Source organism: Phalacrocorax aristotelis, chromosome 6 (assembly GCF_949628215.1).
Source record: "Phalacrocorax aristotelis chromosome 6, bGulAri2.1, whole genome shotgun sequence".
NCBI lineage: Eukaryota > Metazoa > Chordata > Aves > Suliformes > Phalacrocoracidae > Phalacrocorax > Phalacrocorax aristotelis.
In genome coordinates this window covers 58518181-58544269 of record NC_134281.1, presented here as the reverse complement: position 1 = coordinate 58544269, position 26089 = coordinate 58518181, and the positions used below count along the sequence as shown (strand labels likewise).

At 40.1% G+C, this 26089-nt stretch overlaps 1 protein-coding gene across 1 annotated transcript in view; it reads left to right on the top strand.

Annotated features, from left to right (window-relative positions):
* Positions 1-26089, top strand: part of ABCA4 (ATP binding cassette subfamily A member 4) — a 76436-nt gene that overhangs the window by 31302 nt on the left and 19045 nt on the right. Inside the window, exons 14-31 of the mRNA XM_075095520.1 lie at positions 342-564; positions 2388-2609; positions 4530-4734; positions 7355-7453; positions 11502-11726; positions 14344-14521; positions 15855-15986; positions 16256-16395; positions 17191-17328; positions 17596-17783; positions 18570-18660; positions 19272-19477; positions 19894-19942; positions 20449-20687; positions 21122-21246; positions 22557-22655; positions 23659-23848; positions 25990-26084. Coding sequence (XP_074951621.1) covers positions 342-564; positions 2388-2609; positions 4530-4734; positions 7355-7453; positions 11502-11726; positions 14344-14521; positions 15855-15986; positions 16256-16395; positions 17191-17328; positions 17596-17783; positions 18570-18660; positions 19272-19477; positions 19894-19942; positions 20449-20687; positions 21122-21246; positions 22557-22655; positions 23659-23848; positions 25990-26084 — 2844 coding nt within the window. The remainder of the gene's footprint in view (positions 1-341; positions 565-2387; positions 2610-4529; positions 4735-7354; positions 7454-11501; positions 11727-14343; positions 14522-15854; positions 15987-16255; positions 16396-17190; positions 17329-17595; positions 17784-18569; positions 18661-19271; positions 19478-19893; positions 19943-20448; positions 20688-21121; positions 21247-22556; positions 22656-23658; positions 23849-25989; positions 26085-26089) is intronic.

Genomic DNA, 26089 nt, shown 5'->3' with positions numbered 1-26089 from the left:
TCACGTTAAAGCATTATGGCAATTCACTGTGAAAAGAGATGTATTTTCATGAACCACCACATGTTTTGTAGCCATCAGTAACCCTTAGAATCTCTTTGTAAAATAGAATTAACATTTATCTGTCTTGTGGGAGTGCAGCAGCCATTATTAGTTCATTAATATTTAGGTCACTTGTGGAGTTCACCAACAATGTGTTATTGATGTTTAGACTGAGAATTTTGAGTCCTATGTTTAATAAATGCATTCTTCCCCGATCCTTTTCCTTTTTATTCTTGCTTTTCATCTCAATATTCCTCGGTTTTCCCTAAATTTAATTAATTTCTGCTTTCTTGCTTTGGTAGCTTCATGATCACCTTAAACCGCGCCTTTCCCATCTTCATGGTGCTAGCTTGGGTGTATTCAGTTTCCATGACTGTGAAAAGCATAGTGCTGGAGAAGGAAATGCGTCTGAAAGAGGCTATGAAGAACAGGGGTGTAACTAATGGGGTGATTTGGTGCACTTGGTTCCTGGACAGCTTCATCATGATGGCTGTGAGCACGTTCCTCCTCACAGCACTGATTATGGTAAGGATTGCCACTCTCAAACTCACTTGCATGTTTGCACTGCTGATACCAGCTTGCTGTTGAGAAAGAATAGTAGCCATTCACAGGGAAAGGGGAATGGCTGGTGGCCTGTTGTGATCGCAGCACGTAGCAGGCACATTCTTCCAAGCAGACCTCATGACGGCATCAGCACTTGGCAGAGACAGAAAGATAAATTCACTAGCAAGATTTATTGTGAGATCCCCCACGGAACAATACATCAAGCTGATTACTCTGTATATTGTATTTCCTGTAGACAGAGGCAGATCTGCCAATAAATAATAATTGTTGCTTTAAATAGAAGGGATCGTGATATGAAGAATTTTGATCTTGTAATTCACCATGTGTGATTCATTTATAATATTCAGTGCTTGCCTGCTTACAAATTATGTCACTATTTCAATGGAAAAAGAGACTGCTAGGACAGAACTTTCAGGACACCCTGAAAAAAACAAATAAACAAACAAACCAACCAACCCTTTTGCTTCCTGTGGCTCGGAATTCTTGTAATTTTTGTAACTTTTCAGGACAGTTTGGATATTGCCACTAAAGACTACCTCTTATCTCTGTTACCTGAGAACCATGTTCCTCCTAGCTGCTATATTTAGTTTATATAAATCTGTAGCATTTGATAAGGAAGAATGCCCTCACATCATTTCTGATGTGGTGAGATGGTATTGGTATAAAGGCACAGTTAGTGTTCAATCTGCTCTATCTTACCAGCCTGCCCTGCTGAGTTGTTCTAGTTCCTTGCGGTTCCATTACAGCTTGGGTGGATAGAGAAAGCTTACTTTATTTGCTACACTGGTTTAATTAAAAATCAGGAGGTAGTTAATACCAGAGAGGAATGTGCTTATACCTAAAACTTGCTTCCTTTCCTGGATTTTACTCTGCCAGTGTAAGGCACCTTTGTAAATACATCCTTACAAGAGATTGTATCACGGTTGATAAAGAAATTGGTCTCAGAGGCCCAGCGGGATGTTGCAACAATGCTGAGACCTACTTGTAGCCTTATAGACCTACCTGAGCCTTATGTAAGGTTCAAAACAAAGTTGAGCCTAATAAATAGGTCTCAACATTGTTTTTTAGGAGTAAATAGATAATTAGCAGCAGTCCATGCTCTTCTTGAGAGGGAGCGTTTCATCTACAAAAGCTCTAAGGAAGAAAGGTCAATAAAAGTTCACCCTGTGGGTTGGTTAGTACACAGGGATCTCTGAGAAACTGCACTTGGATTCCTCAGCTGTGATAGCCTGCTGGAGTTTGAATATCATTTAGGTGCAGAAGCTTTATAATTTTTCTGGGTTTGTTTTGTTGTTGGGTTGGTAGATGCATTTTGTCAGGCTTCCTTAGATTGTCTTCCCTGCTCATTGAGCAAATGGACTGAGAAGACCAGAAGAGATCAGTGAAAATTTATTATGATAATTCAAATAGTTTTATTTAAAATGTATGAATTTCCAAGCAGGCGCATCTTGCTTGGAATCATTTGCTTATTAAGACAGGGACAAAATGTCCATTTTCAATCAGTTATGATCTTCATTCAGTCAGCAAATACGAATATGAACTCCACAGCCTAATGTAGTAACCTGAAGTCACCATCCAGGAGCAGGGGTAAAGTTAGATGAAGGATTTGTTATTGTAATGACCTCAGGCGTTGAAACATTACTGCCTGGGAGAGTTAGAAGTCATATTAGGTAAGAAAGTCTGGCTTACTGCTCATTACAGGTTACATGCCAGTGGCAATTCTGACCTTTTTAGCTAGTTCAGAAAGAGGCAATACTTCTAAATTTTTCCGTTTTTGCTTACAGTGCGGACAAGTACTACATTACAGCAGTGCACTTCTCTTCTTTCTATTCCTACTGACATTCACCACAGCCACCATAATGCAGTGTTTCTTGTTCAGCACCTTCTTCTCCAAAGCAAATCTGGCAGCTGCCTGCAGCGGTGTCATCTACTTCACCTTGTACCTGCCCCACATTGTCTGCTTTGTCTGGCAAGACCGCATGACTGTTAATGTGAAGATCCTAGCAGTAAGCATTTCTGTGATAATTCGGTATCTTTGGGTTCAAATTTTAGCTGCTCACCGTGCATATGTGAATAACAAAACATTGCATACCTCTTCCTCTCTGCTTTTTTGATTCAGAGAGGGGTACCTCTGAATCTCTCTCAAATAATTAGGGAATGCAAGAGAATAAGCCTCTTGCAGGCCTAGTGACCAAGAGACTTTTAGAAAATTAGCATAATGTTAATAAAGTTTTGAATACTTCCTTATAAGTGAAAGTAAATTTAACTTTTGATAGGTTTAATAAATACAAAGGCAATTCACAAAATGAGGACAGCTATCTTTCTCATGTGCTATAACCGAGTTAACAGGGTAATATATAAGGATGAGAAGACCTCAGGTTCACATTCCATCTTTAGCTGAACACAGAGTTAGGATTTGAACCCAAGTGCCAAAGTCCTGAGAAATATCTTCCATCTAACAAGTTGTAGACATTCTCCATGCAGTGCTTCCTTGTTGGTTCTCTTCCATAATGGGTAAGATTCTTAACAACTCAGTGGAGCAGGAAACTTCTTGCTGTTTTTTGAAATGGAACTGTGAACTTACATAATTATTCAGACTGATTTTCTGTTGCCCAGTGAATCGGGGAGGGGAGCGGGTGCTTGAACCCATTTCCCCATCTTTGCTGATCATTCTAACAACCTACGTAAAAGAGAAGCACTGTCTTCTCTTGCACTAGGAAATCTAATGACAAAGTAAAAAGAAAACAAAACTCTTAAAAAAAAAAAAAAAAAAAAGAAGCTATAACTAAGTGTAAATATGGCTATGAATCAGCTTTCTTAACTGATGTACTATACAGACATAGTACATACCATTTTTAGTTCTACCAATTAAGGCAATAAAGTGCAAAACTTGATCCCGTCATTAGGTCAGGAAATGAGTAGAGCTGGTCTCTGACAGGTTTTGATTTGGGAAGAAATCTCGAGACTAGCACACAGTCTAAGCATAAAGACAACCCTCTTCTCACCCTAAAGTGAAAGAGGAGCCATCTGTGTAAGAAAGGGTATTTGCTGGCCAGAAGACAAATATTTTTCTCTGTTCCTGATACATTTGGCCTTATATTTGTTGTTCAAAAGTTAGTAGTGGAAGAAGAGCTTATTACAAGGGATGATAAGGGGCGCAGGTGTGCATGTGTAGGGGGCCTGAGGAAAAAATAAAGTTTTAAGGACAAATAAAGTAATTGAATAATGAATGTATTGCTGAAAACCAAGCATTTTTTACTTAGCATGCTTTGATAATCCCTCACTGAGAGTTACTGTTGGGACCCCTCTTGTCCTCTTATTTTCCTAAGGTCTGGCTTTCCTGGCTGAGCTACATATCCTGTGGAACAGCGCTATATCACTTCTTGCTCTGTTTTGGCAATGCAGCATTGAAGAGGATGTTTGGATACTATACTGGTTTATTAGTTTGTCATGTGAGAACTAGGTAGCAGACACACCAGGGGAGAGGATAGTTGTGGTTTCCCTTATCCTGAGCATCTGGTGTACTTTCTGCCTTGTTACTCATAGTGGCCCTGCCCCACACACTCAGGAAATATTTTGTTTCTCCAAGACAGGCAAATGTGTACACTGCAGACTTCTAGGTGTATCGGTAGTATTTTCTGAGCAGAGACATTAATGGAAAAAAAACCAGATGTGAAGGTTGCCTAGTAGCTAAAGAAAGTACACCCAAGGTTGAATTCGGTCTATTATGGCTAAATACTGTTTAGAATTGCCGCCATTCAGCGTATTAAACTTCCCAGTCCAATATAAAAGTGGAACCACTTTTGCCTGATCACTTGTTAGGCATTGTCAAGTTTTGAAGTCCAGTCCCTAAAGGTCGTCTTTTTGTGATTGCTTTACAAAATGTCCTTCTGTCTAAGTTGAGTGTTGTTTTTCCTTTATTCCAGAGTCTGCTTTCTCAAGTAGCCTTTGGTTTCGGTACAGAATACTTGTCACGCTATGAAGAGCAAGGTCTTGGCCTACAGTGGGGTAACATCAGAACCAGTCCCTTGGAAGGAGATGAATATAGTTTTCTTTTTTCAATTAAAATGATGCTTTTTGACTCCTTTCTCTATGGAATACTTTCTTGGTATCTTGATAACGTTTTTCCAGGTACGTCAATTTCTTACTCATAGAAAGTAGTGGTAGTTGTTGTAAACTGTCAGTCTAATCAGTCTCTGAGTATTTCTCTGTCAGAAAAGGGTATTTGACATTGTAGGTCATGAGTCTTACCCAGTAGAGCACCACTGGTTTATTAAAGGCTTCCACTTTTCTGTCTTTCTTTTTCCTTTCTCCTATTTCAGTCCTGAAAAGGAGGAAAGGTTAAGAAGGAAGATGCAATTTCTGCTCCTGTTTTAAAATGTCAGCAGAAAATAACTCTACAAAAATAGCATCTGTTAAAAGCCAATTTGTGTACATATATTACTTTTGAAAAGCTTCAATCATTTCTAGTAAGAATTTTTTTAATTCTTGAAAATATGGAAATAACATTCCTATATAGTTATAGTTCACATCTGTACTATGGCCACATTATGCCAACTGTTTCTTAAAGGGTGGTACTATTTCCTGAGACACATGCTGGGTCCTAGGCAGCTGCGAAAGTTCCTGTGTGGATTTATTTTATTTCTAAATGGGAATCCTGGTTCTAGTGCGAGTGTTCACGACAGGATTTTCTTTGTTATCAATTATAAAGTTTGGGAACATTTTTGTCAGAAAATTATTTGTCCTTGTAGCTTAAATGGTTATCTTGCTTCTTATTGACTATTGTTACAATATGATAAATGCAGACTCTTACGCTGTACCAGCAAGGGAACTTTCTTTTCATGAATTTATTACTCCCACATGTGAACAGCAGTTCCAGAATGTGTTTCTTGGCAGATGGCTATCTTTTTTTCTTTTTCTTTTTTATTTTTTCTTTTTTTTTTTTTTTGCTTGAGTGGTTACTCAGAATTTGAGATCTTGCAGATTTTCTAGCTATGAAGGAAAATTAATGATGGATACGGTAAGATAGACGGTGCTTGTCTGCATGCATCATTTCTGCTAGTTAATCCAAATCAAGAAAAGATAAGGATCTGTTAAATGGTTTTAGATGTGTCTGAGGATATTTTGCTTCAAAATTAAAATATGACTTTAAGTCTGCTTTGTCTTTGTCCCTACCAAAGTGAGCTATGCTACACCAAATTAATGCCCTTTCAGTTTTTAAGAAATGTGTCCTCACAAAGAAGTTTAATTCAGTCTTAACACACTTATTTTCAAAGCTGATTTGGAGTAACTGTCCTCAAAGTTCCTCTCTGGAGCAGCCTGCGTTGCAACTCTGTTTATTTTAAAAAGAAGAGACAATGCACTATTTCCATGAACACAGCAGGAATTAAGCAACAGGAGTTTCTTTGCTCATAGATCCAAGCTGATTTTTTTTCAGCCAGCATTTTACAGAGAAGTAACACCTCTCGGGGCTTCTATTCATTAGCTTCAGTTCCTCCCAATGTTTGCTCCGAGTGTCTCCTTGGCTTTCTGCTCCTCTGTTTCTGTGGGATTTCTCATAGCATTTCTCTGTCACACACATGCAGTCTTTGAGCTTGCTATATGAATTCCCTGGATAATCCTTTGAACCATATGGTTCAGCTCCTGCTCAGAGTTTTCTCTGCAGCCAGCCACCCATTGGCACGTTGGTTCTTTGGCTATTTCAACGTTCTGCTCCATAATGGAGTTCCCTTTGGTTTTGCATTCACCCTGAATGAGAAGCAGTTGTTTTAGCCACCATCTCCCGAGGGGTATAATCCAGTCCATAACGAGCACAAGCCAAACTGCTTATGGATGCAGACAGAGGGTTTATGTGCATTAATGGGAGTACAAGCGGTTGCCTGACGTATGGGGTATTTTTGGCAAGTCAAAAATAAGCAGCACTTTCATAAACAGTGGGTTTCAATGTAGAAAAACTGACCATCTTTCAGTGAGCATTACAAATTCCCTCTACTTATTTTGAATAAGTAGCACAAGGCCAATAACATCTGGGTTCACAAGGGTGCGAGTTTTAAACATAGCAGCTCACATCCCTGCATTCTATAAATCAATATGATCCAGGAAGGCAGTGTTGACTTGTACTAGCTCTGGTCTGGCCTGACAAGAACTGATAATGTTACTGTACCTTCTCTTTTCAAAACCAAATTAACCTGTGACCAAAAAAGCCCATTTCTGCTTAAGGATTACTCTGTTGCCACTTTTCCTGCAAGGCAGCGTGCTAAAATAACAGCCTGAGTCTCTTTCCCCATTGCCAGTTGCGAATTCAGGCCCAGGGTAATAAGTGTAAATATAATAAGCTTTTCACTCATGTCAACCCTCAAGTGTTAAGTGGGCCTTAAAAGAAAATCCCTGTGTGAAGCTGGGATCACATCTTAAGCAATGTTCCTTGGCAGCTGCTGGCTGGTCGGTGAGGATTCAGATTGCCCCATGTAGGGAGTAGATTCATTCTGTAATTAAACCATGTTCTACTTAAGAAAATATAAGGCCATTTAGATCACATATTTTCTAGTATTTTACTCCTGTCCAAAAGGAAAAAAAAAATCTGCAAACAAAATCCGTTCTGCCTGGTACTTGGTGGATGGTTTGACCTTCTGATATGCAACACTAGGACTGCAAGTGTTTATAATTATAGCTCAGACTTCGCCTAGATGAACTTGTGCCTACTGAGGAATGTGTTTATGAAGTGCACTTTACCTACTTATTTTCGTTTTAGGGGACTATGGGTTACCACAGCCTTGGTATTTCCCTGTGCAGGAATCTTATTGGCTTGGCTCTAGAAACCCAAAAGCTGAGAAAACAGCAACTGCTGATGGTGAGTTCTTTTAAAACTTCGGTGTTCAGAAATAACTTCAAAACCGCTGATCTGCTTCGAGATGACTGCATAACATTTCCATTACCTGAGCTGCTGCAAAGGTTAGAGACAGACATACACTGAGAATCTCAACAGGTGCCTTTGAACTTGGAGTGTTCTGCTATTAATAGAGTTATTAGAGGTAAGTCACCGTTCCATCTGAGAGTCTTTAAAGCACAGGTTAACAAGCAACATCAAACCCCCACTGTCTAACCAACACCTTTTGAGACATTCAAGGAGCTCCTATTGCCCAACACAGCATTGTGAAACAAGTCAAAATGAAATACAATGTTGATCTCATATACACTGAGGCTCCCCCATCTTTCTAACCTGTTTCTTTTTCTGTCTAGTTTGACATTAATTAAGTCTGTTTACTTTGGGTTTGTAAGCAAGATCAAAATCGATGCCACCCTTGGACAGACTTGAGTGCGTGCAAAAGTCCTGCTTTTGCAGATTTTTTTCTATGCATTGTTACTGATGCAGTTAAGAAGAACACGTGGGTGGCTGTATTTAAACAGGAATTAATGCAGAATGATGATTAATGTCTGGAATAGAGGCTTGCTGAAGGTGGTGTTTTGAAATCTGTCTTAAATTTGCAAGGTAACAGTGAAACTGATCAAAATGACAGATGAAGAAATAATTTCTTCAGTCTTCTCATTACTGACCTTACCCTTCATCAACTCAGACAGACTGCTGACAAGGCAGTATCATCTCAGGGTGATACCTGTAAACCAGAAGGAAGTTAATCCTTTCTGTGAACATGTGTTTTGACCAGAATAGAGGAGGTTATAACACTGGGTCTTTTGAAGAGGCTTTGCCTTCTGGTGCACTCTGAGGGAATGAACAGGTTTTCCTTTGGACTTGCTGTGAGGGTGTTCAGAATGATAGAGGCTTGTCTAGATATTATGGAGTCTGTTACCTGCTTCGGCTTTGCAAATGTTGCCCACCAGATTAGAATTTTGACTGTACAGGAAGGAGGAGGAAACAGTCAAAGGAGGACTTGGAACATGTTTATAGATGAATGGAAAATTTCCAAAGACCCAGATAAGATGCAGCCACTAGACCTCATTGACTTTCTGTGGAATTTGGGCACATCCTGCACCAGAGCTCCTTTGAATATCTCAAATTTGGAGCACAGTTACTTACAGGATTTTAACATTTTCTATTGACTTGGTTTAAGCCTAAATTTTGTAGAAATGAAATACATTTTCTCTGGTTATCTTAATGCCTCATAAGTTCTGTGTGTTCTTTAATATATTTCCAATACAAGGTGTCTCTTAGTAACCAAACTAAAGGTTGTGAGAAGGCTTGAAAGCCCCAGAATATTCAGTTGCTCAGGTAGGTCAGCAACAGAAAAGTTTATGGCTACTAGTTAATTGCCCTTTTTTTTATTATTTTGTGAGTCTTTAATAGCATTTTTTAGATTACTTAGATAAAACATTTTGCTTAACTGAAGTGTAGAGCTTATTTTGGAGGTGACGTTACATCAGACAGCTGAGCTGATCTAACAGTTCACTGTTGAGAAAAAATGGGGCAATCTTGTAGTCCCTTCCACAGCTCTCGTCCTATTTCTGCTGATGCTTATCAGTCCCTGTTAAGATTAAGAGGTAGATCCTTCTGGAAGCCATTCCCAAGAACATGAAGGACAAGGCGATAGGAAATAATGAACATGGATTTACCAAGAGTAAATCTTGCCTAACCAGTCTGATTTTCTTCTGTGATGAGTGAATCAATGGACAAAGGGAGAGCGCAGTGGATGCCGTTTAACTTGACTTTAGCAAGGACCTTAGCATGGATCACTAAGTATTCTGATAGCCAGATTGATGGAATTACTGGCAGTTTGAGTGGACACTAAAGTAGGTAGAAAATTGACCGAACTGTTGAGCCCAAAGGATTATGATCAGCAGTACAAAGCATAACTGGGGACCAGCTATTAGTGGCAGGGGTCTGACAGGGACTGACACTGGGCTTAATACTGTTTAATGACTTTATTAACAGCCTGAGTGACAGGATAGTGGACACCATGAGCAAGTTTGTGGAAGATACCAAATTGGAGGGAACAGTGGAGTGCAGGGCAGCTCTTCAGAAGGACCTCAGCAGGCTGGAGAAATGGCATTATAGGAACCTAATGGAGTTCAACAGAAGTAAATGCATAATACTGTGTCTGGGATGGAATAATTCCACAAGACAATACAGACTCGCCACCACCTGGCTGGCAGGCAGCTTGTAGAAAAGGTCTGGGTGACATCATGTTGAATGTGATCCATCAAGTGTGCCTGTGTAGCCAAGAAGACCAGATGCATACTGAACTTCATTAGCAAGAGTATAGCCATCAGTTCAAGGAAGCAATTCTTCTCTTCTAGTGAGCACTTGTGAGACTGCATCTGGAGTACTGTGTTGTCCGGTTTGGGGATTCTCAGTGAAAGGAAGACAGAGTTCCTGGAGGGAGCTCAGTAAAGAGCCACCAAGTTGATGAGGAGCTGGAGCATAGAACAGACAAGGAGATGCTGAGAGAGCTGGATCTGCTCAGCCTTAAGAGAGAAAGCTAAGACAGAGCTAGACTTCTTGGATGTGCCTAGTGGAAGCATGAGAGGAAATTCCTGGAAACCAGGAATTCTGATTCAATATAAGAAAAAGGTTATTTGCTGTGAAGGTAGGTAGAACACGGGAACAGGTTGCTCAGAAGAGTTGTGAAATTTCCATTTTTGGAGATAGTCACTGTGATTGGAATTGGCCCTGTTTTTTGAGGATTGAACTGGAGATCTTTTTAAGTCTCTTCTGATCTGAATTATTCTGTGATTATCTCAGCTCGCCTGAGTCTGCTGATACTTACTTCATCCTCTCTTCCTCAAAACATTGTCTTGGGTCTTGTCAAGCAGGGACAGATGGAAAGGTCATCTCTGATTACTTCCTCTGTCAGAGACACGTGGTTCTCACCTAGTTGAAGAACTAAGGCTCTTCAGTGCCTCAGCTTACACGAACAACTGTAGAACTTTTCTCAAGTCGTATCTTTTCTTCAAGGGTAATACTAAGCATTTTTGTAATTTATTGTAACTGGTTAACGTGTTGGGAAGAAAACTGGATAGGAAAATGTCAGATAATGTAAATGCACAGCTGAAAATGAAGCTAAACTGGCAAATTATCCTGGTATTTTTAAAATTTACTTCTATCGGTGCACTTTGTACCCCCACATTGCCATTTTAGGTGACATGGTGAACTCGTTTATGTTGCTATTTGTGCACCAGATAATTTTATACAGTTTTATGGGCTAAAATTTCTTGTAGCAGAAAGTTATGGTGAAAATTCACAACAAAATTAAGTCCTAGGCCATCTGATAAATTACAGTTGTGCTAGCTGCACTCTAGGCTGCCAGCTTGAATTTGTGCTATGTGCAACAGGTTCCTTCAGGGGCTCCCTCTTCTTACACCACTGTTCTTCCTGCTTCAAACCTGTCCCTGTCAGTGATTTTATGTGACTGTTTTCTTTCGTGGCAGCAAGGTCTAAGACCAAATTGTAAAGCCAGAAATTCTTGTACAAAAGTCAACATCAACTTATTCACTCCAGCCTGGAGCTAGTCTCTTAATCTAAGTAGCAGTTTAGCAATTTGCTTTTCATTTATACTTTTCATTTTGTTTTTCTTCCTCTCACTTCCTGTAAGTCTGAGAAATGTTTGTATGGCCTTTCTCTTCACGTGGTGAAGAATTTGGTCTAGAGCTGCATGGACAAAATATAAAACATGTACCTAATATTAGTCAGGATTTTCTACTCTGAGCCTATAATCACAAAATTGTCGGTCATCTTCCTTAAATATCTGTTCCTGACAGTCTAAAGCAGATTTTAAGCGAGATGTCTTTGAGCGCTGTGTTCCTAACCCAGGTAAAGGACTGATGATTAGCGGTCTTGGAGAGCTCAAGGCTTAGGACTACCTCCTTTTCCTCAAAACATCTCTAGAGCTAAGAGGAAATCAAATTTGGGTTAATTGAATGTTGGTTACTTTTGGTTTATACAGAAAAATGTCCAGAGTCAGAAGGCTGTGTGGATCAGAAGGCCATGGAAGGAGAAAAAAATGAAAGCAGAACAAAGAAATCTGAAGAACCTGAAAAGCCAGAAGAAAAGAGTGACAACCAGGGGGAGAAGGATGGTAAAAACAAACAATGTAAACACAAACGAGAAAAACAACCCGGCAAGCAGGGGAAGCCTAAGACAGATGTCCAGGACAAAGATGAAATTAATAGTAAGGAAAGAGAGCAACCTGATTAATTCTGAGATACTCTACTCATTGTACTTCATGGCAAACTAGACATAGGAATGATTGGAGTCAAACTACAAGAGCCCAGTAGGCAGCAGAGCATAACATGTGACTGCCAGAGCTAAGCTCAGGAGAGGCACTGACTCTCCCAGCTACCCTCTTACTGATTCCTCTACATTCACAATCCCTTAGAATATTTTGGCCACCATGCATAAGAGAGATGCCTTCCAGAAGAGCTCTGTAACTTTTTTTTATTGAGGAAATGCAGGCTGTTTCTATAGCAAGTTAGTGTTTATGCTGAGGGAAGCCCAAGACACACATACATTGACTATTCAAAATTAAACAGAGCCATGACTTCAATAAAAATACTTATGCCGAGAGGAATGTTCTTTCCTTCTAGCCCCCCCTTACTTTTTTGGCCTGTCTTTAGTGTGTCTTACGTCTGTACGGAAAGGCTGTTTTCAAAGGGATTTATCTGAAGTGCTCTGTGTGTCTGTCTGCAGCCTTTTCTGATGCTGACATTAGCCACCACCTAAGAATTCCTGAATGACCTGCCTTGTTTTCAAGTCCCAATATCATCTCTTGTGGGGAGCCAGAATAGTTTTCTGTATGTGATGCTCAGAGGAATGCATGTGGATTCTGCAGCAGAAGTAACTGCTACAGACAGTGCTGGGCCCACTCTGACTCCCTTGAAAAGCTAGAGATAAAAGTGGGGTCATCAGAGCTCCTCACGTAGGCAGTGAAAACATGCATTCAGGGTGAATGGAAACAGGACAGGACTTCAAAAGAAGAAAGACAAGCAGAGGGCAAAGGTTATTTCAGCCAATCTTCTCCTAGTACTGCCTTATCTTTGCGGTGCTGTACTCATCAGCTCCCAGGTTCCAGCTGCTCTATGGCCACAGAGGAAGGGCTTTGCCTGTCTGTCACTGCACAAAAAAGCCTGCCTTCCCTTTCAGCCAGCCACACAGGAACTGGGAGGCATGTGGGAGAAGCCAAGAGCAGAGCTGGTATGGTTCAAGGACACAGTTTCCAAACCGGCTTCATGTAAGAGCTAGTTCTTCATGTAAGAGTAATGGGATGAGGAATGGAGAGTAGTTCTATTGGCTTAACTCTAGTGCAGTCCAATACAAGCATGGGTTAGCAAAGCAGGGCAGACACACTATAAATCTGTCCTAATTGCCTGATCTGTTTTAAGCAGAGCTTTCACCAAAGCCCCATCCACATCCCCCACAAATGCTCTTACCTCTGAAAAAAAGACCTAAATGGCCCAAAATTGCACTGAGGAATAGGATCAGAACGGAAAAATATGAACCACAAAGAAAGGGAGCTCAATCTTCTGCCAGTGTCCTTCAGGTGATGCAAAGCAGATACTGAGGGAGATCATCAGAGAATTTGCCTCAGAACTTGTCAGTGAGTCTTGCAGGCAAGTATGAATTGAGCTCACGATGCACATGAAACTGAGGACGGTGCCTCAATTGCCAATCTGTGCAGAACTCTCTAGCCTGATTCCATGTGAACTTCTGTAAACAGAAGGATGCTTGTACTTGGCCCAGTAAGGTAAAAAGGAAACCTAGATTCCTTCACAAAGCAAAAGAAAAGATTGCCATAAACATAATCTTATTTAAAACAAAGCTACCCCTTCTAGGCGAATTACTTCAGCTGCTCTCTGGTGTACACAGCTCTCTCATGTACAACGTATTTGGGACTTTTTCCTGTGTATTGTTTATAATGATGGTCATAAAAGCCAGTGACAGAGGTGGGGCTGGTTTCACCCAGATGGCATTGGCTGCTCTCCACACAGGCCTGCTGGGTACTGAACAATTTAAGTAAACTGCAATTGCAAAACAAGCCTCCCTACAAAGCCTTAAGCATTCTGTGTAAACAAAAGTGGACAGGGTCTTTAGTTTAAATTTCTCAACGCCTATAATTCACATTGCCCAAGGGCTTAATTTACTTCAAAGGAAGTTTGTTTTGTCTAGAAGCTGATGCAATAAAACATCCTGATGGTGCCATTTACAATAATGCATTTTTAATCCTGAGAGAAAGCTATCTCATGTAGTGCTCATGTTAGGTACTGCCTAAGTCTTGAGCTGGCCTCAGCAAGGGGGTAAATTTCACCTACCAGGATTAAAGGCAAATGTTGAGTTTCTTTAAAGCATCATGGTAAAAGAATGCACAGCTGGGCAGATGATTTGAATGGCAGATTTCAGCCTGGCTAGAAAGGCAACCTGCTGCTTTTTTTAATGTAATCTCTCAGCCTATCTAAGTATTTACAGACAACAATCACAAATAATCTTCCTGCTACTCAATGAAAACAGAAAGCATGTTCATCCTCACCAGATCCAATAAGTTACCACTCCACAGGCCATTACAGTTCTGGCCTCCGCTTCTCTTGTCATTGATTCGTGGCTGAATTGCACTGCAGCTAGAAGTCTTGCTGCAGTTTGGTACTGGTGTGTCTGGTACTGGCACATGATGCTGTATTTTACTGGGTATGTGCTGTTGCTTCTGCACTTATTGATGTGTTGTCATCAGAACTGGGATTAAAACATGTGCTTTTATTCTTTTGGTATTTTTAATTCTTGATTTCTTGCCTTTCAAGTAAATACCTTCTTTGAGCCTGAGCCAACAGGATTGATTCCAGGAGTATGCATTCAGAACCTGGTGAAGATTTTTGCAAGCAGGCCCAAGCCAGCAGTAGATGGGATGAATATTACTTTTTATGAGGGCCAGATCACAGCATTCCTTGGTCACAATGGAGCAGGAAAGACAACAACCATGTAAGTCTGTATTTTAGAAGCAGCAAAACCAGGGCAGTGCTCTATTGCTCTGTCCTGAGGAGCAGTCTTGTCTTTTTGCTCTTCCTTTATCTCTCTACCGCCCCTGCAGCAAGGCTGATGCACAATATCAAGATTTTTCCAGAGAGGGAAATGCTGCCCCTAGACAAAGGGAAGCTATCCCGTATTAGCTAAGGCCCTGGGAGGGAGGCAATGCCTGACACAAACAAGTGGAAGTTTAGAGAGAAGGAAGCAATTCTCTCCCCCAGAATTCATTTCCCATGGCCAAAGTCCTGATAGGTGAAGAGGGAGAAGGATCTTCTGGCTGAAAGAGCTGAAGATTTGAAAGCCACCACACTCCACGTGCTCTTGGTTTCTCTGTTTAACTGGCATTAAGTCAGTCATGTTTTTTGGTCTGTGTGCGAAGGAGTAGAAAATATAGGCCTTTTTAGACAAAATGGTTACTTGTATGCAAGATCCATGTCCAGATTAAAATGTTCCTCTAGTCCTAGAACCCTTGCGTCTCAGGAAGCTGGACTTTAGGAGTACTTAATTTTCTTTATACACAACTTTATATGACAAAATAGGATTAATTGGTGAAGAAAACATTTCATAAGTCTATGACAAGTTCACCAAATGTTGAAAGAACTAAAGTGTTTCAGTATGATGTTCCCCAGCAGAACACTTTAGATTTTTTAAGTAAAAGACTTTTATTTCAAATGCACTTTAAATTGCCTTTTCATTTTTTAAATTGTTCTGCAAGTTCGTTCGATCCAAAATTAAAAGCATTCGAATTGGCTGAAATGTTTTGTGAGTTTGTTTTTCTATTTTCCTGATAAAACAAAAAATTTCTATTGCTTTGAAGTTTTCAGAACTGAAAAACCCATTATTCATCCAAATCTAGTAATAGGCTCCACCCATTTGCAACATAGCATTTGCCACCCTTCCATTTTACAGGAAATAAAGGTGTTGGGCATAAATCAGCATGGCTGGAGACCTCAAACCATTATTGTCTATCTTGATCTTAGCTTCATTTTAGACCCATTTGTACATAGGGGTGATGTAACATGCTGAACAAATTACTCTGAAACAGAGTAGCTGACTAAAACAGTTTTTAATGCAGGCCAGAACCATACAGACAGCTGTATCAAAAATTGGGTTAGCAGATCTACAAGATTCTCACTGTAGCAGGGTAAGTGTATTTACATGTATGCTTTTTACTGGAGTTGCTGCATCAATGCTCATCATGCTCCATCTAGTGGAATCATGCAACACATCTTCCCAATCTGGCACAGAAAGATAGGAGACTAGGAATTTCCTTATTTTATTTTCCCAGGTCCATACTGACAGGCCTCTTCCCACCCACCTCTGGAACTGTGCTGATTGGCGGCCTGGATATTCAGACTCACATGGACTCCATTCGGCACAGAATAGGCATGTGCCCTCAGTACAACATCTTATTCAATCAGTAAGTATCATTCTGTACTAGCTTTAAGAATAAGGGTCCCAGTCTGCATGCCTGACGCATCCCCAGAGCCTGTGGTGTTCTCCTACTGTGATGGCAGTAGGTATATCTCAGAGGCACTTCTCCCAGAGAAAATCTGTGAGCGGGATTTAGGGTAAAGCAGCCCCTCTTCCTATAGCAAGATAAAGCTAGAGTGAATTTATTGCTGATTAGGGAAAAAAGTCTGCATATTCATTTAAATTGCCGTGGCACCTTTCTGTCTGATTTCACAGCCTTACTGTAGCAGAGCACATCTTGTTTTATTCTCAACTGAAAGGGAGATCCAGGGATGAAGCCGAGCAAGAGTTGGAAGCAATGCTAGAAGACACAGGCCTCTCCCATAAAAGGAACGAAGAGGCTCAGAACTTGTCAGGTGCCCACAGGATTGTTCTAAAGACGTTTTTTCTGCTGCCTTTTCTTTGTCTTTGGACAATTATTGTTTGAATTATATGTTTGAGGTCATATTCTGACACATCACTGTGCCTTGGGAAGGTCTTTACTCTCGAAGAGTAAATGGGACTGTACAAATAGTAAAGCTGGCACAACCTGTCCCTAAAGCTTCTGTTTCTTGTAAATATACAACAAATTCAAATATACTTAAAGATGTTATTTTTAAATGAGCATATTTAAAAATCTATCAATGTAAGAAAAAACCAAAATACAATATTCTAGTATTTCAAGTCAAATGAAATATTACACTATCATGCTGCTCCACTGTTTGGATCCGTACTCTGTAATACAGAGTGTTTTGTAGGAGTAATTACTTTCATTCTAAAGGTACAAATGCATGTAGTGTATCTGAATACATTTCACTTTCAGATTCAAAAGATGATTTGAATAAACAGCCAGGTGTTCTTATACTACTTTGTCCTGATTGCAACTATAAAAGTTGGCCAGTTTCTCTTATCTTCCTGCTCTTATTTCTGGTAAGAAACAGAAAATGCAATGCATAGATGAAAAATATATTTAAAAAATAATTTTGCACAAGCTGTTCTGAATTTCAGAAATAAAATGTGACTATTGATTTAACTTTGCAGAAATATTTGTCTGAGGCTGGGTTTTGTTTTACTTGTATCGGTTTGTCTCCACACTGAAAAGCAGTGCTAATTACATCCCTGCCACCGATGTAACTCACCTCAGACTCCTGGATGTTTCTGTTCTCTGGTAGGTGGAATGCAAAGGAAACTGTCTGTTGCCATTGCTTTTGTGGGTGAAGCAAAAGTGGTAGTCTTGGATGAGCCCACTTCTGGAGTTGATCCCTATTCCAGGCGATCTATCTGGGATCTTCTGCTGAAGTACCGCTCAGGTAACAGGACTGAGAGTGGAAATCGTTTGTTTGTTTGTTTTTTAAAAACATGCCATAGATGCAGTATGTGTCTGCTGCGTAAACTGTCATAAGTAGCGGGATATGAATACAAGCAAACAAGATTCTTTGAACAGATACCTCTGGATGTGGCAAACCTGGGACCTGGCTCTGGTGCAGAGAAAACCCTGCATTAATTGGCAAAAAACTAAGCAGTTTTGAGTTCCAGAGAGAGTCCGTGCCTTGAACATTCATCCTTGTTCCTCCTAGGCAGAACCATCATCCTTTCAACCCATCACATGGATGAGGCAGACATCCTTGGAGACAGAGTAGCCATCATATCCCAAGGGAAACTCTTCTGCTCGGGCTCTCCTGTATTCCTGAAGAACTGCTTTGGGTCTGGCTTCTATCTCACTCTTGTTCGCAAGATGAAAACCACCAGAATCGGAAGGGCTGCAGTAAGTATGTAGCTCCCTCCCTGCATGTGTAATCTGAAAAATACTTACATGTATTTATGCCCTGCACCAAGGTAGAAAGCAGTTATGTGCTGCTTGAGGCTGTGTCAATACTGACTTCAAAATGAAGAAAACAATAAGAAAATTTGATGACACCTCCTGGAATTATATGGATACCCAAGCCTCTCTGTAAAAATCTCTGGTTTTATAAGTATATATTCAGCGAGACAGATAAAAATAATCGGTGAATATGAAGTCCTCAGTGGTCTATGGTTCACTCTCATCGGTTAAGTATGTCTAAACTTTTACCAGTCAAATTGCCTTTGCCTGTATACAGGTCTTTCTGATGCCTGCTTTTGTGGTACACTGATTGTAAACATGGTTTAGTCTAATAACTAGCGCAGACACCAGAAGAGTCTACATTTAGCCATAGCTAAACTGGCCTCGCATAGCTCGAGAAGTAGGGATCTGGATTCTTCCTGCTGTTAGTAGTGCTTCCAGTTTTAGTAGCAACATGATCTGTATACTCATGGCCACTGCTGATGGCATTTCCCCACACACTTTGCATGCAACTTAGAACTGACAGGTATGCTTTGTGCAGGTGGATTTATGTTCTTTGCATTACTTAATGTAGTCCTCATATGACTTTCAGTATAATATGTTCAAGATGCCCCAGATAGGACATATTTTTCACTGACTCAAGCCGTTCAAAGGCTGACAACCCCTACATCCTGTTTTGCATATGTCTGAAGCACTTTCATCTTTCTATCTGTTCCTTGTCCATGCTAGTCGCTTTGTAGCTGTGGGTCTCAGTGCTCCTGCTCCTGCTCCAGCTGTGCACACAGGGACAAAGAAGGAGCTCCAGAGCAGGAACTGGATGGTAAGAAGTAGGATGGTTTGGTGTTCCAGCACATAGCTACATCTCCTGTTATACTGCAATCCCATCTTACAGATCAGTGCTCCCGAGGCCCACTTCTTCAGTACTTGTGTCTAACATCTGTATTGGATTGTAACACAAATTTGATAAGGTGTCTTTGTGGTTTCGCTTACTATTGCCCCTTTTTGATGTATATGTGGTCTCAGGTACAGATGATGAACTGGAGGTTTGTGTGCTTCAGAAATATAGACTGGGTTTTTAACTACTCTGTGTCAAAACGTGTCATTTGCGAATGAAAACTGAAGCATAACTAGAGCAAAGGAAACTGGCTTTTTCAGAAAAAGTAATTTTGGCTTTTCTACATAAGAGAAGACCTTAAGCAGATATTCCTGAAGATTTTGTTGTGCTTTATTAGCAGACCTGAAATAGTTTCCTCCTACATAGTTCCAGAGCATAGTTTGCAACATAGCCCAGTCTAGTGCAGAACTAACCAAGATATCTGTGAGATATGTAATAAAGCAGCCTCCTTTTGTATAGTGTAAGCAACAGCTTTTGAAATCATGCTTAGCATGGTTAAATATTTTTTCTTTGAACACTGTTTTGACTTTTCACAGGAGATCTGAATGAGCTAGCAGAAGTCATTCATCATCATATCCCAGAAGCAAAATTAATTGAAAGCATTGGTCAGGAACTCATTTATCTTTTGCCCAACAAACACTTTAAACACCGGTCTTATGCCAGTCTCTTCAGAGAGCTGGAGGAAACGTTGGATGACTTGGGACTCAGCAGTTTTGGAGTTTCAGACACACCACTTGAAGAGGTAACAAGATTAAAATATCTGCTGATCTTACCATCAGTCCCTTTTCTGAGATTGTTCCTGTTCTTATACACGCAATCTTACTAATTCCTAATATCCCCTTCAAAATGTAGTCACATATGCTGTGGCACACTCAGAAAGTATTTGGGATGGGTGTAGAGAAAGGACCCAAGCCTTATTTCATGTTAGCCTTGTGGACCATCACTCATTGTTCTGAAATCTGTCTTTCTTTGTATCTTAGTTTGCTCTTTTCTTTATTTTCTGAGATATTTCATAAGAGACTTCTGATTGTGTAATAAGCAGGAGTACTGAAAAGGTATCTACATTTTTTTCTGTTACATTAAAGGATGATGTATTCCAGAGGTGAGGTTATTGTACGTGTTCTATTCCTAACCTGGAGATGTATTTGTCCATGGCAGGTTTTCTTAAAGGTCACAGCAGAAGCTGACCCTGGAATACAAAAAGCAGGTATAGATCCATGAATCAGTATTCGATAAACTTTTCTTGGGACTTGTTCTGAATGCCAAATAAAGAGCAGCCTCAGAAATTTCAGTCTTTGTATAGTGTTCTTGCCAAAATAAATTTGGTCAGCAAATATCTGGTTTTAGGGCCTGACATGATATCTGAGAAACAAGATGAAGTCAGCAGAAAGGCTTTTATTTAGATTGGATGAGGTTCTTAACAGTGTAAATAAAAACAGTGTCAAGCCCCCAGATGTCAATAGTTTTAGTAGTTTTATAAAAAGTACTTTGCTGGTCACTAGTCTGTAAACTACATACATGATTAACTTGTTCATCCTGCTGAGTAAGAGGAGTGTTAACCTATATGATGCCACTAGATACAGCCACAGTGCAACAGTTGTAATTAAAGCAATCTGGTGATGTGATATATACAGTTGGTAAAATCTGGGGCTTGTGCTACCTTCATGTATGGAGAGTGAAGTATTTTCTCCGCCCCTTTGCATCTTAACGTAGAAGACACTCAAGAAAATGGTTCTACTCTTGGCAAAACTCCTGAGAACAAACCAGCTGAACAAACCACAGTGAACACTAATGACACTTCCCGAATGCCAGTAGGCATAGCAGGAGATCAAAATGAAGGCAAAGGGTCCCGACAGTATAAAGGTTTTGAGCTTGTACATCAGCAGATCAAAGCACTACTCATCAAACGGTTCCACCATGCCTCCCGCAGCCACAAGGACTTCCTAGCCCAGGTATTGACTTACTTTTGCTGTTTTTGACTCTTTCCCACAACATTCTCAGCACTGTCTTTCCCAGCAATGTCTCTACGCAAAGCAACAGAGGGGCTGCAAATGGGTAACAGTGTCCCTATCTGTTCTAATGATGATTCCAGCTCTTCTGCTTCTTATTCTATTTCTTTCTGCCTAGAGTCTATCACCTGCTCCAAGCTCATGATTCAATCACTACTAGCCCAGCATTTTATTTTTAACATAATACAGCTACATGACAACCAGAATCTTAACTGAAAGCATAGGAAATTAATTTTTTGGTGTTCAGGAGCTAAATCAGATCCGATCTGTGTGCTCCTGCTGTCCCTCCTTTCGTTATACATATTATGAGGTGTGTACAGTGTCACTCTGCAACTTACATCTAATAACCTAGTGTGATGGTTTTGTGTTCCCTGCAGATTGTTCTCCCTGCTAGTTTTGTGCTGCTGTCTTTAATACTTACAGTCATTATTCCTCCGTTTGGAGAATATCCCGCCTTAACCTTACACCCATGGATCTATGGACAACAGTTTACTTTCTTCAGGTAAGAGGAGTCACTAAGTAAAAGAACATCTGTCATATACAGAGCCTTTTCTCTCTAGCATTTAGGATCATGGGGCCCTGTCTTACTGGGCTTTTCTCACTCTATGTGGGATAAAAAAAGGATTAACTCCACTGGAATCAGCAGATTTAAAATAGCATGAAATTGGTACAAGTGGAGAATACAGTTGCTACTATGTCTAGCCAATAGTCCTTCAAATATCTTGCTACTCTCCTCTTCATACCTGAATTCATGACCTCAGCACTTACACAGTTACATATCCCACCTAACAGGAGATCCAGGACAGTAAGAATTCTGACTGTTTCTGATATGCCACTGAATCACTCCTATATTCATAATCCTAGAGAAGATTGAGGTTCAACCCTATCTGCTGACCTGTGGTAGATTTATAGTTAGTACAGCATTTGGGCAGACTTATGGAAACAAGATGAAAGCAGAGACTCTTAGGTTTTAATGCTCCTGCTTAGCAGTTTCTCCCCACACAGTACCCTTTGGCCGGGTCTGATTTTTTTGTTGTTGTTGGTTTTGTCTACTAGCACTTTGTTTCCTTTCATGCTTCATAGAAGCTTCAGTTCTGTTTTCTCCAGGTCACCGCACAATTCCTCTGTGCTCTCCTGAACACTTGCTTCACCTTCACTTCCACGTATTCCAAAGCTGAACTTGCACCAAGTCAAAACATGTGCAATGCAGAAGAAATTTATAAACGATGTTTAAGTCCTAGACTAGATCGCAACTAGCAGAAAGCAGCAAAACTCAAGGCCGTAGTTTTGAAGCATTTTCCTTGAGTTTCATACTGAAAATTCACATGAACCTTTAATTTAATTTACACATGGTAGTGTATGGAGCAGAGTTTGATATTCGCACTTGTATAACACTTAGCACTACAATATTCTCTATTCTAATGCTATTAGGTTGTTAGTTGCAGACACTTCATTATTAGCATCGTTGTCTCTTTGGCCTCAGCAAATGAAACTGCAGAATGTTTTTTATCTTCTGATTACTGAATGTGACAGGGCTGAGAGGGTAGAAATGTAGATTCAAGCCTTTTTGGAGAATATTGCTATAGGACTATGTTAGAAGTCATGCTTTAGTATTAGGTGAAAAGGACCATTGTTAAACATCTGGGAAGGTTCTGGAGTTTTACATAAATAAATAAAATAATTGAATTATCAGCCTTTGGAGGGGGGCAGTTGGTTCTGCCATATGGCTATCCTTCACCAGTTGCTGTGTGTATTCCTGTACGATAGTTTGAAAAAAATTTTTATAAAGAAAGTCCTATCTTATTCCCTTAGCAATGAGCGTCCTGGCAGCGAGCAGATGGTCTCCCTCACTGATGCTTTCTTGAATAAACCAGGATTTGGAAATCGCTGCATGAAGAATCAGCCTCTTCCGTAAGTTGCAAGCTAATCTCTCCTGAACAAGATTCTAGCAGGATATTACTAGTGGAACTTGAGTAGTGAAACAAGAATTAATCAGCTTGACTTTTCACTAGAGCCAATGCTTCGATATATTGTTGGTAAAAATATCTAATGCCAGGTCAAAAGTAACAAACAAACAGCAAGACAACGATGCCACTGGATTAAGAGCGATTCACAGTGCTCAGTGTGACTAGCTGGAAGCCAGCTCATGTAGCCTTATACTGAGAATTAAGCAACCTTGAAATGCATGTCAGTAGGCCAGTGGGCTCAGACCCAAATCTTCACAGCTTCCCTGGCACTTTCCACGTGTGAGTCCCCTCAGGTTCCTTCTGCTCCCACTAGTGTGTTTGGAAGCAATAGCTTCACCAATTGTTCAGGCTGTGAAGTAGCAATAGGACAGCCTCTGTGATTTGAAGCTATTCTCACTCTGGAGGATAATGTTAGTAGAGCTCTTACTTTAACCCACTTACCCTGCCTGTGAGCTCTGCTTTGGAGGCATGGGTCACCGGCATGCTATGCTTTGCTTTTCTCCTGCCTCTCTCCCAGCTGTGATATCCAGCAATTTGATTCTTCTGACCGCCCCCTCTTCTCTCTTCCTCTTCCCCTCCTCTGCCTGGTACAGCAGGAACAAAGAAGAAACTTTAAAAAATAGAGAGGAAATACACTGCATGAGCAAGGAAAAGGATAGTTTCTTCACAAAGATACGTCCGCTGCAGATTTCATGTGTACTGATGGGTCAGTTCCTTCAGTGTCCTATCTGCAAGCTGAAGACAATAAGCTTGGCAGAGATGTGGGGGGAGATTATATTTATCCATGTTTACAAAGTACTGTAAAATGTTCTTATTATTCATAACTCGCAGAATAAGGATAAGGGCTGAGAGGGGAATGTCTGCTGAGAGCACTGTGATTTTGTGGATTTGTGAGTTCTCATGAACTCTATCTCTGCACAGCTTAAAGGCTCTGTTCCTCTACACAGGAACTTCCCATGCAATAATACATCAACTGCCTGGAACACACCTGCTGTTCATCCTAACATAAGCAGCCTCCTGCTGAGCGAAAAGTGGAGCCCTGAGAATCCTTCACCTTCCTGCAAGTGCAGCTCTCACAAGAAACTCACCATGCTGCCAGAATGCCCTGCAGGCGCAGGAGGCCTTCCACCACCACAGGTAGTGTCCCTGTGCCATAGATCTTTGTAGAAAAGTTTCATAGCAAGTGCTGGAAAAGGGGCTAGTGTGCAAGTACTTTGCCATGCCAATATACGTGGATTGAGTACGGTTTTTTAAGGGAGCAAGAATTGCTGGAATTTGGAATTCAGTTTCAGAGTTTTGGAAAAGCTTGCACATTTAAATGAAATTTGCTTACTATTTTCATCCAAGTTGCAAGCTTTTCAAATAGAAAAAAATCTCAAATTTCAACAATTTATCAAATAATTGTTTAAAAAAACTTAAATTCTTTTTGCCTCAAAGAACGATTCTAATTAGAAGATCGCCTTCTTTAAAGAAGGGAAGGGAAGGAAGGAGAAGGGAGAAAGGAAGAAAAAAAAAAAGTAATGATTTTGAAAATCATGGAGTGGGGTCATCTCATTAAAAATTAAAAAAATAATATTGTGTCAGCCCCAGATAATTATTTTTTTACTTTTGGTTCCATTTCTAGAAAGAAAGGTCTAAGCTAGCAAAACGAATGTTTGTATGTATGTACATGTAGATGAGTAATTTAGTAGCCACTGATGCTGTATGGAAAAGAGATGAGAGCTACATTCCCACCTGTTTGTATCAATGAATAATCTTACTAGTGCCCTTTATAAAATGCGCTTGCTCTTTTGAAAAGCAAAGAAAAATTATAGCCTGTGAGTGTTTACATTCTCTTAATGTTTTTCTAACAAGTGAAAGAAAACAGAACTGCAGCCACTCTCAGAATAATAGCTTGCTAATTTAATGTCTCAGTATGCATATAGTTCAACTTTCATATTCCTGCTTGCCAGACTGCACTCATTACCCAAAGGACTATAATAATTCTAGTTTTAACACTAATGTCACAAGCTTAATCAAATTCTGAATCCAAATCCATGACACGATCTCTATATATACTGATTCAGCTTGCTTTGGTTTCTCTATCAGTATTCACAAAACAAAGCAAGGTTGTTTTAAATATCTGTAGAATTCCTGTCTGCAAAGCAAAAAAAAAAAAAGACATTACTAAAGAGGTTATATGCTGACATTATTCATAGCATCCCAAGTGATTTCTGATTTCCAAGTAATCCCTGTCCAACTGACAGCCAAAGTTGAATTTTGCTAATTGCATGCTAGTCTATTTGAGAGGGAAATTTAGTCTAAAACTTCAAATCCGAGTAGGATGCAAAATTATTTTTTTAATTGTTTGTGGGGATTCTAGTCCTCTAAAGGAAATGTATTTATTACATTATCCTGATAATTTTGCAGGATATGATAATTTTGTCTAATTTGTCAGGAAGAAATAGTTCACATTTGAGTCTCCAGGCAAGCAACAGTATGTAAACAATTATGACGTATCCCTGAGCATAGACAGCTCATTTAACAAGGGCACTACGAGGATGCTACCAGTCTTCCTGTGTCTTGTCTAGGATCTGCTAGACATCTGTAATGTGTCTTCTGTGTCATCCAGCACTGCCTCTCCGTGGACAAACGTAGGAACCTCTGGAAAGTTCACTAGACTGACTTTCTAGGTCATACTAGGCCATTTCAGTTTGCAAGCTTTGCCCTCTGAAACTGCCCAGGGTCCTTTTAAATGTATTCTACCTTGGGATAAACTCAGCAAGTTTGAGGTCTTGTGTTTCACAGTGACCCTGTATTTGCAAAAGACTCACTAAGGCATCATGTGGCATCATTTTAGTTACAAAAAAAGCGTAATATTTGTTCACAGTATTTAACATGCTAGTGAAGGTGAAGTTTTCACATTAACTTTTACTTCAGCTTGCTAAATCAACTTCACCTCAACAGAGTTGAAAAACTTCCTTCTTTCACAGTAAAGAAAGAGCCTTGAGCAACCCTGGCCTTTGTCACAAATAACGTGGGTCAAGTTTGAGTGAAGTGCAACTGTTTTGTCAAGCATCACAAACTTCTGTGATTTCGTGATTCCTTCTGAAATCTTAGGAAAGTAAGCATGTTTGGACTAGAAAATAAATGACCTACTCTCATTTCAGTGTTACTGTGAACCCAAGCAATTCCTCTGACCCGAAGCTACTTTTGCTGTTTTCCTGACAAACACTTACGTAATAGCTTTAGAGACTGTAATGTTTACTGTGATTGATCAGGTTTTCTTTTCTTTCCAGAGAGTGCAGCACAGCACAGAAATCCTTCAAGATCTGACCCACAGGAATATTTCAGATTTTCTGGTGAAAACGTATCCCAGTTTGATAAAAGGGAGGTACG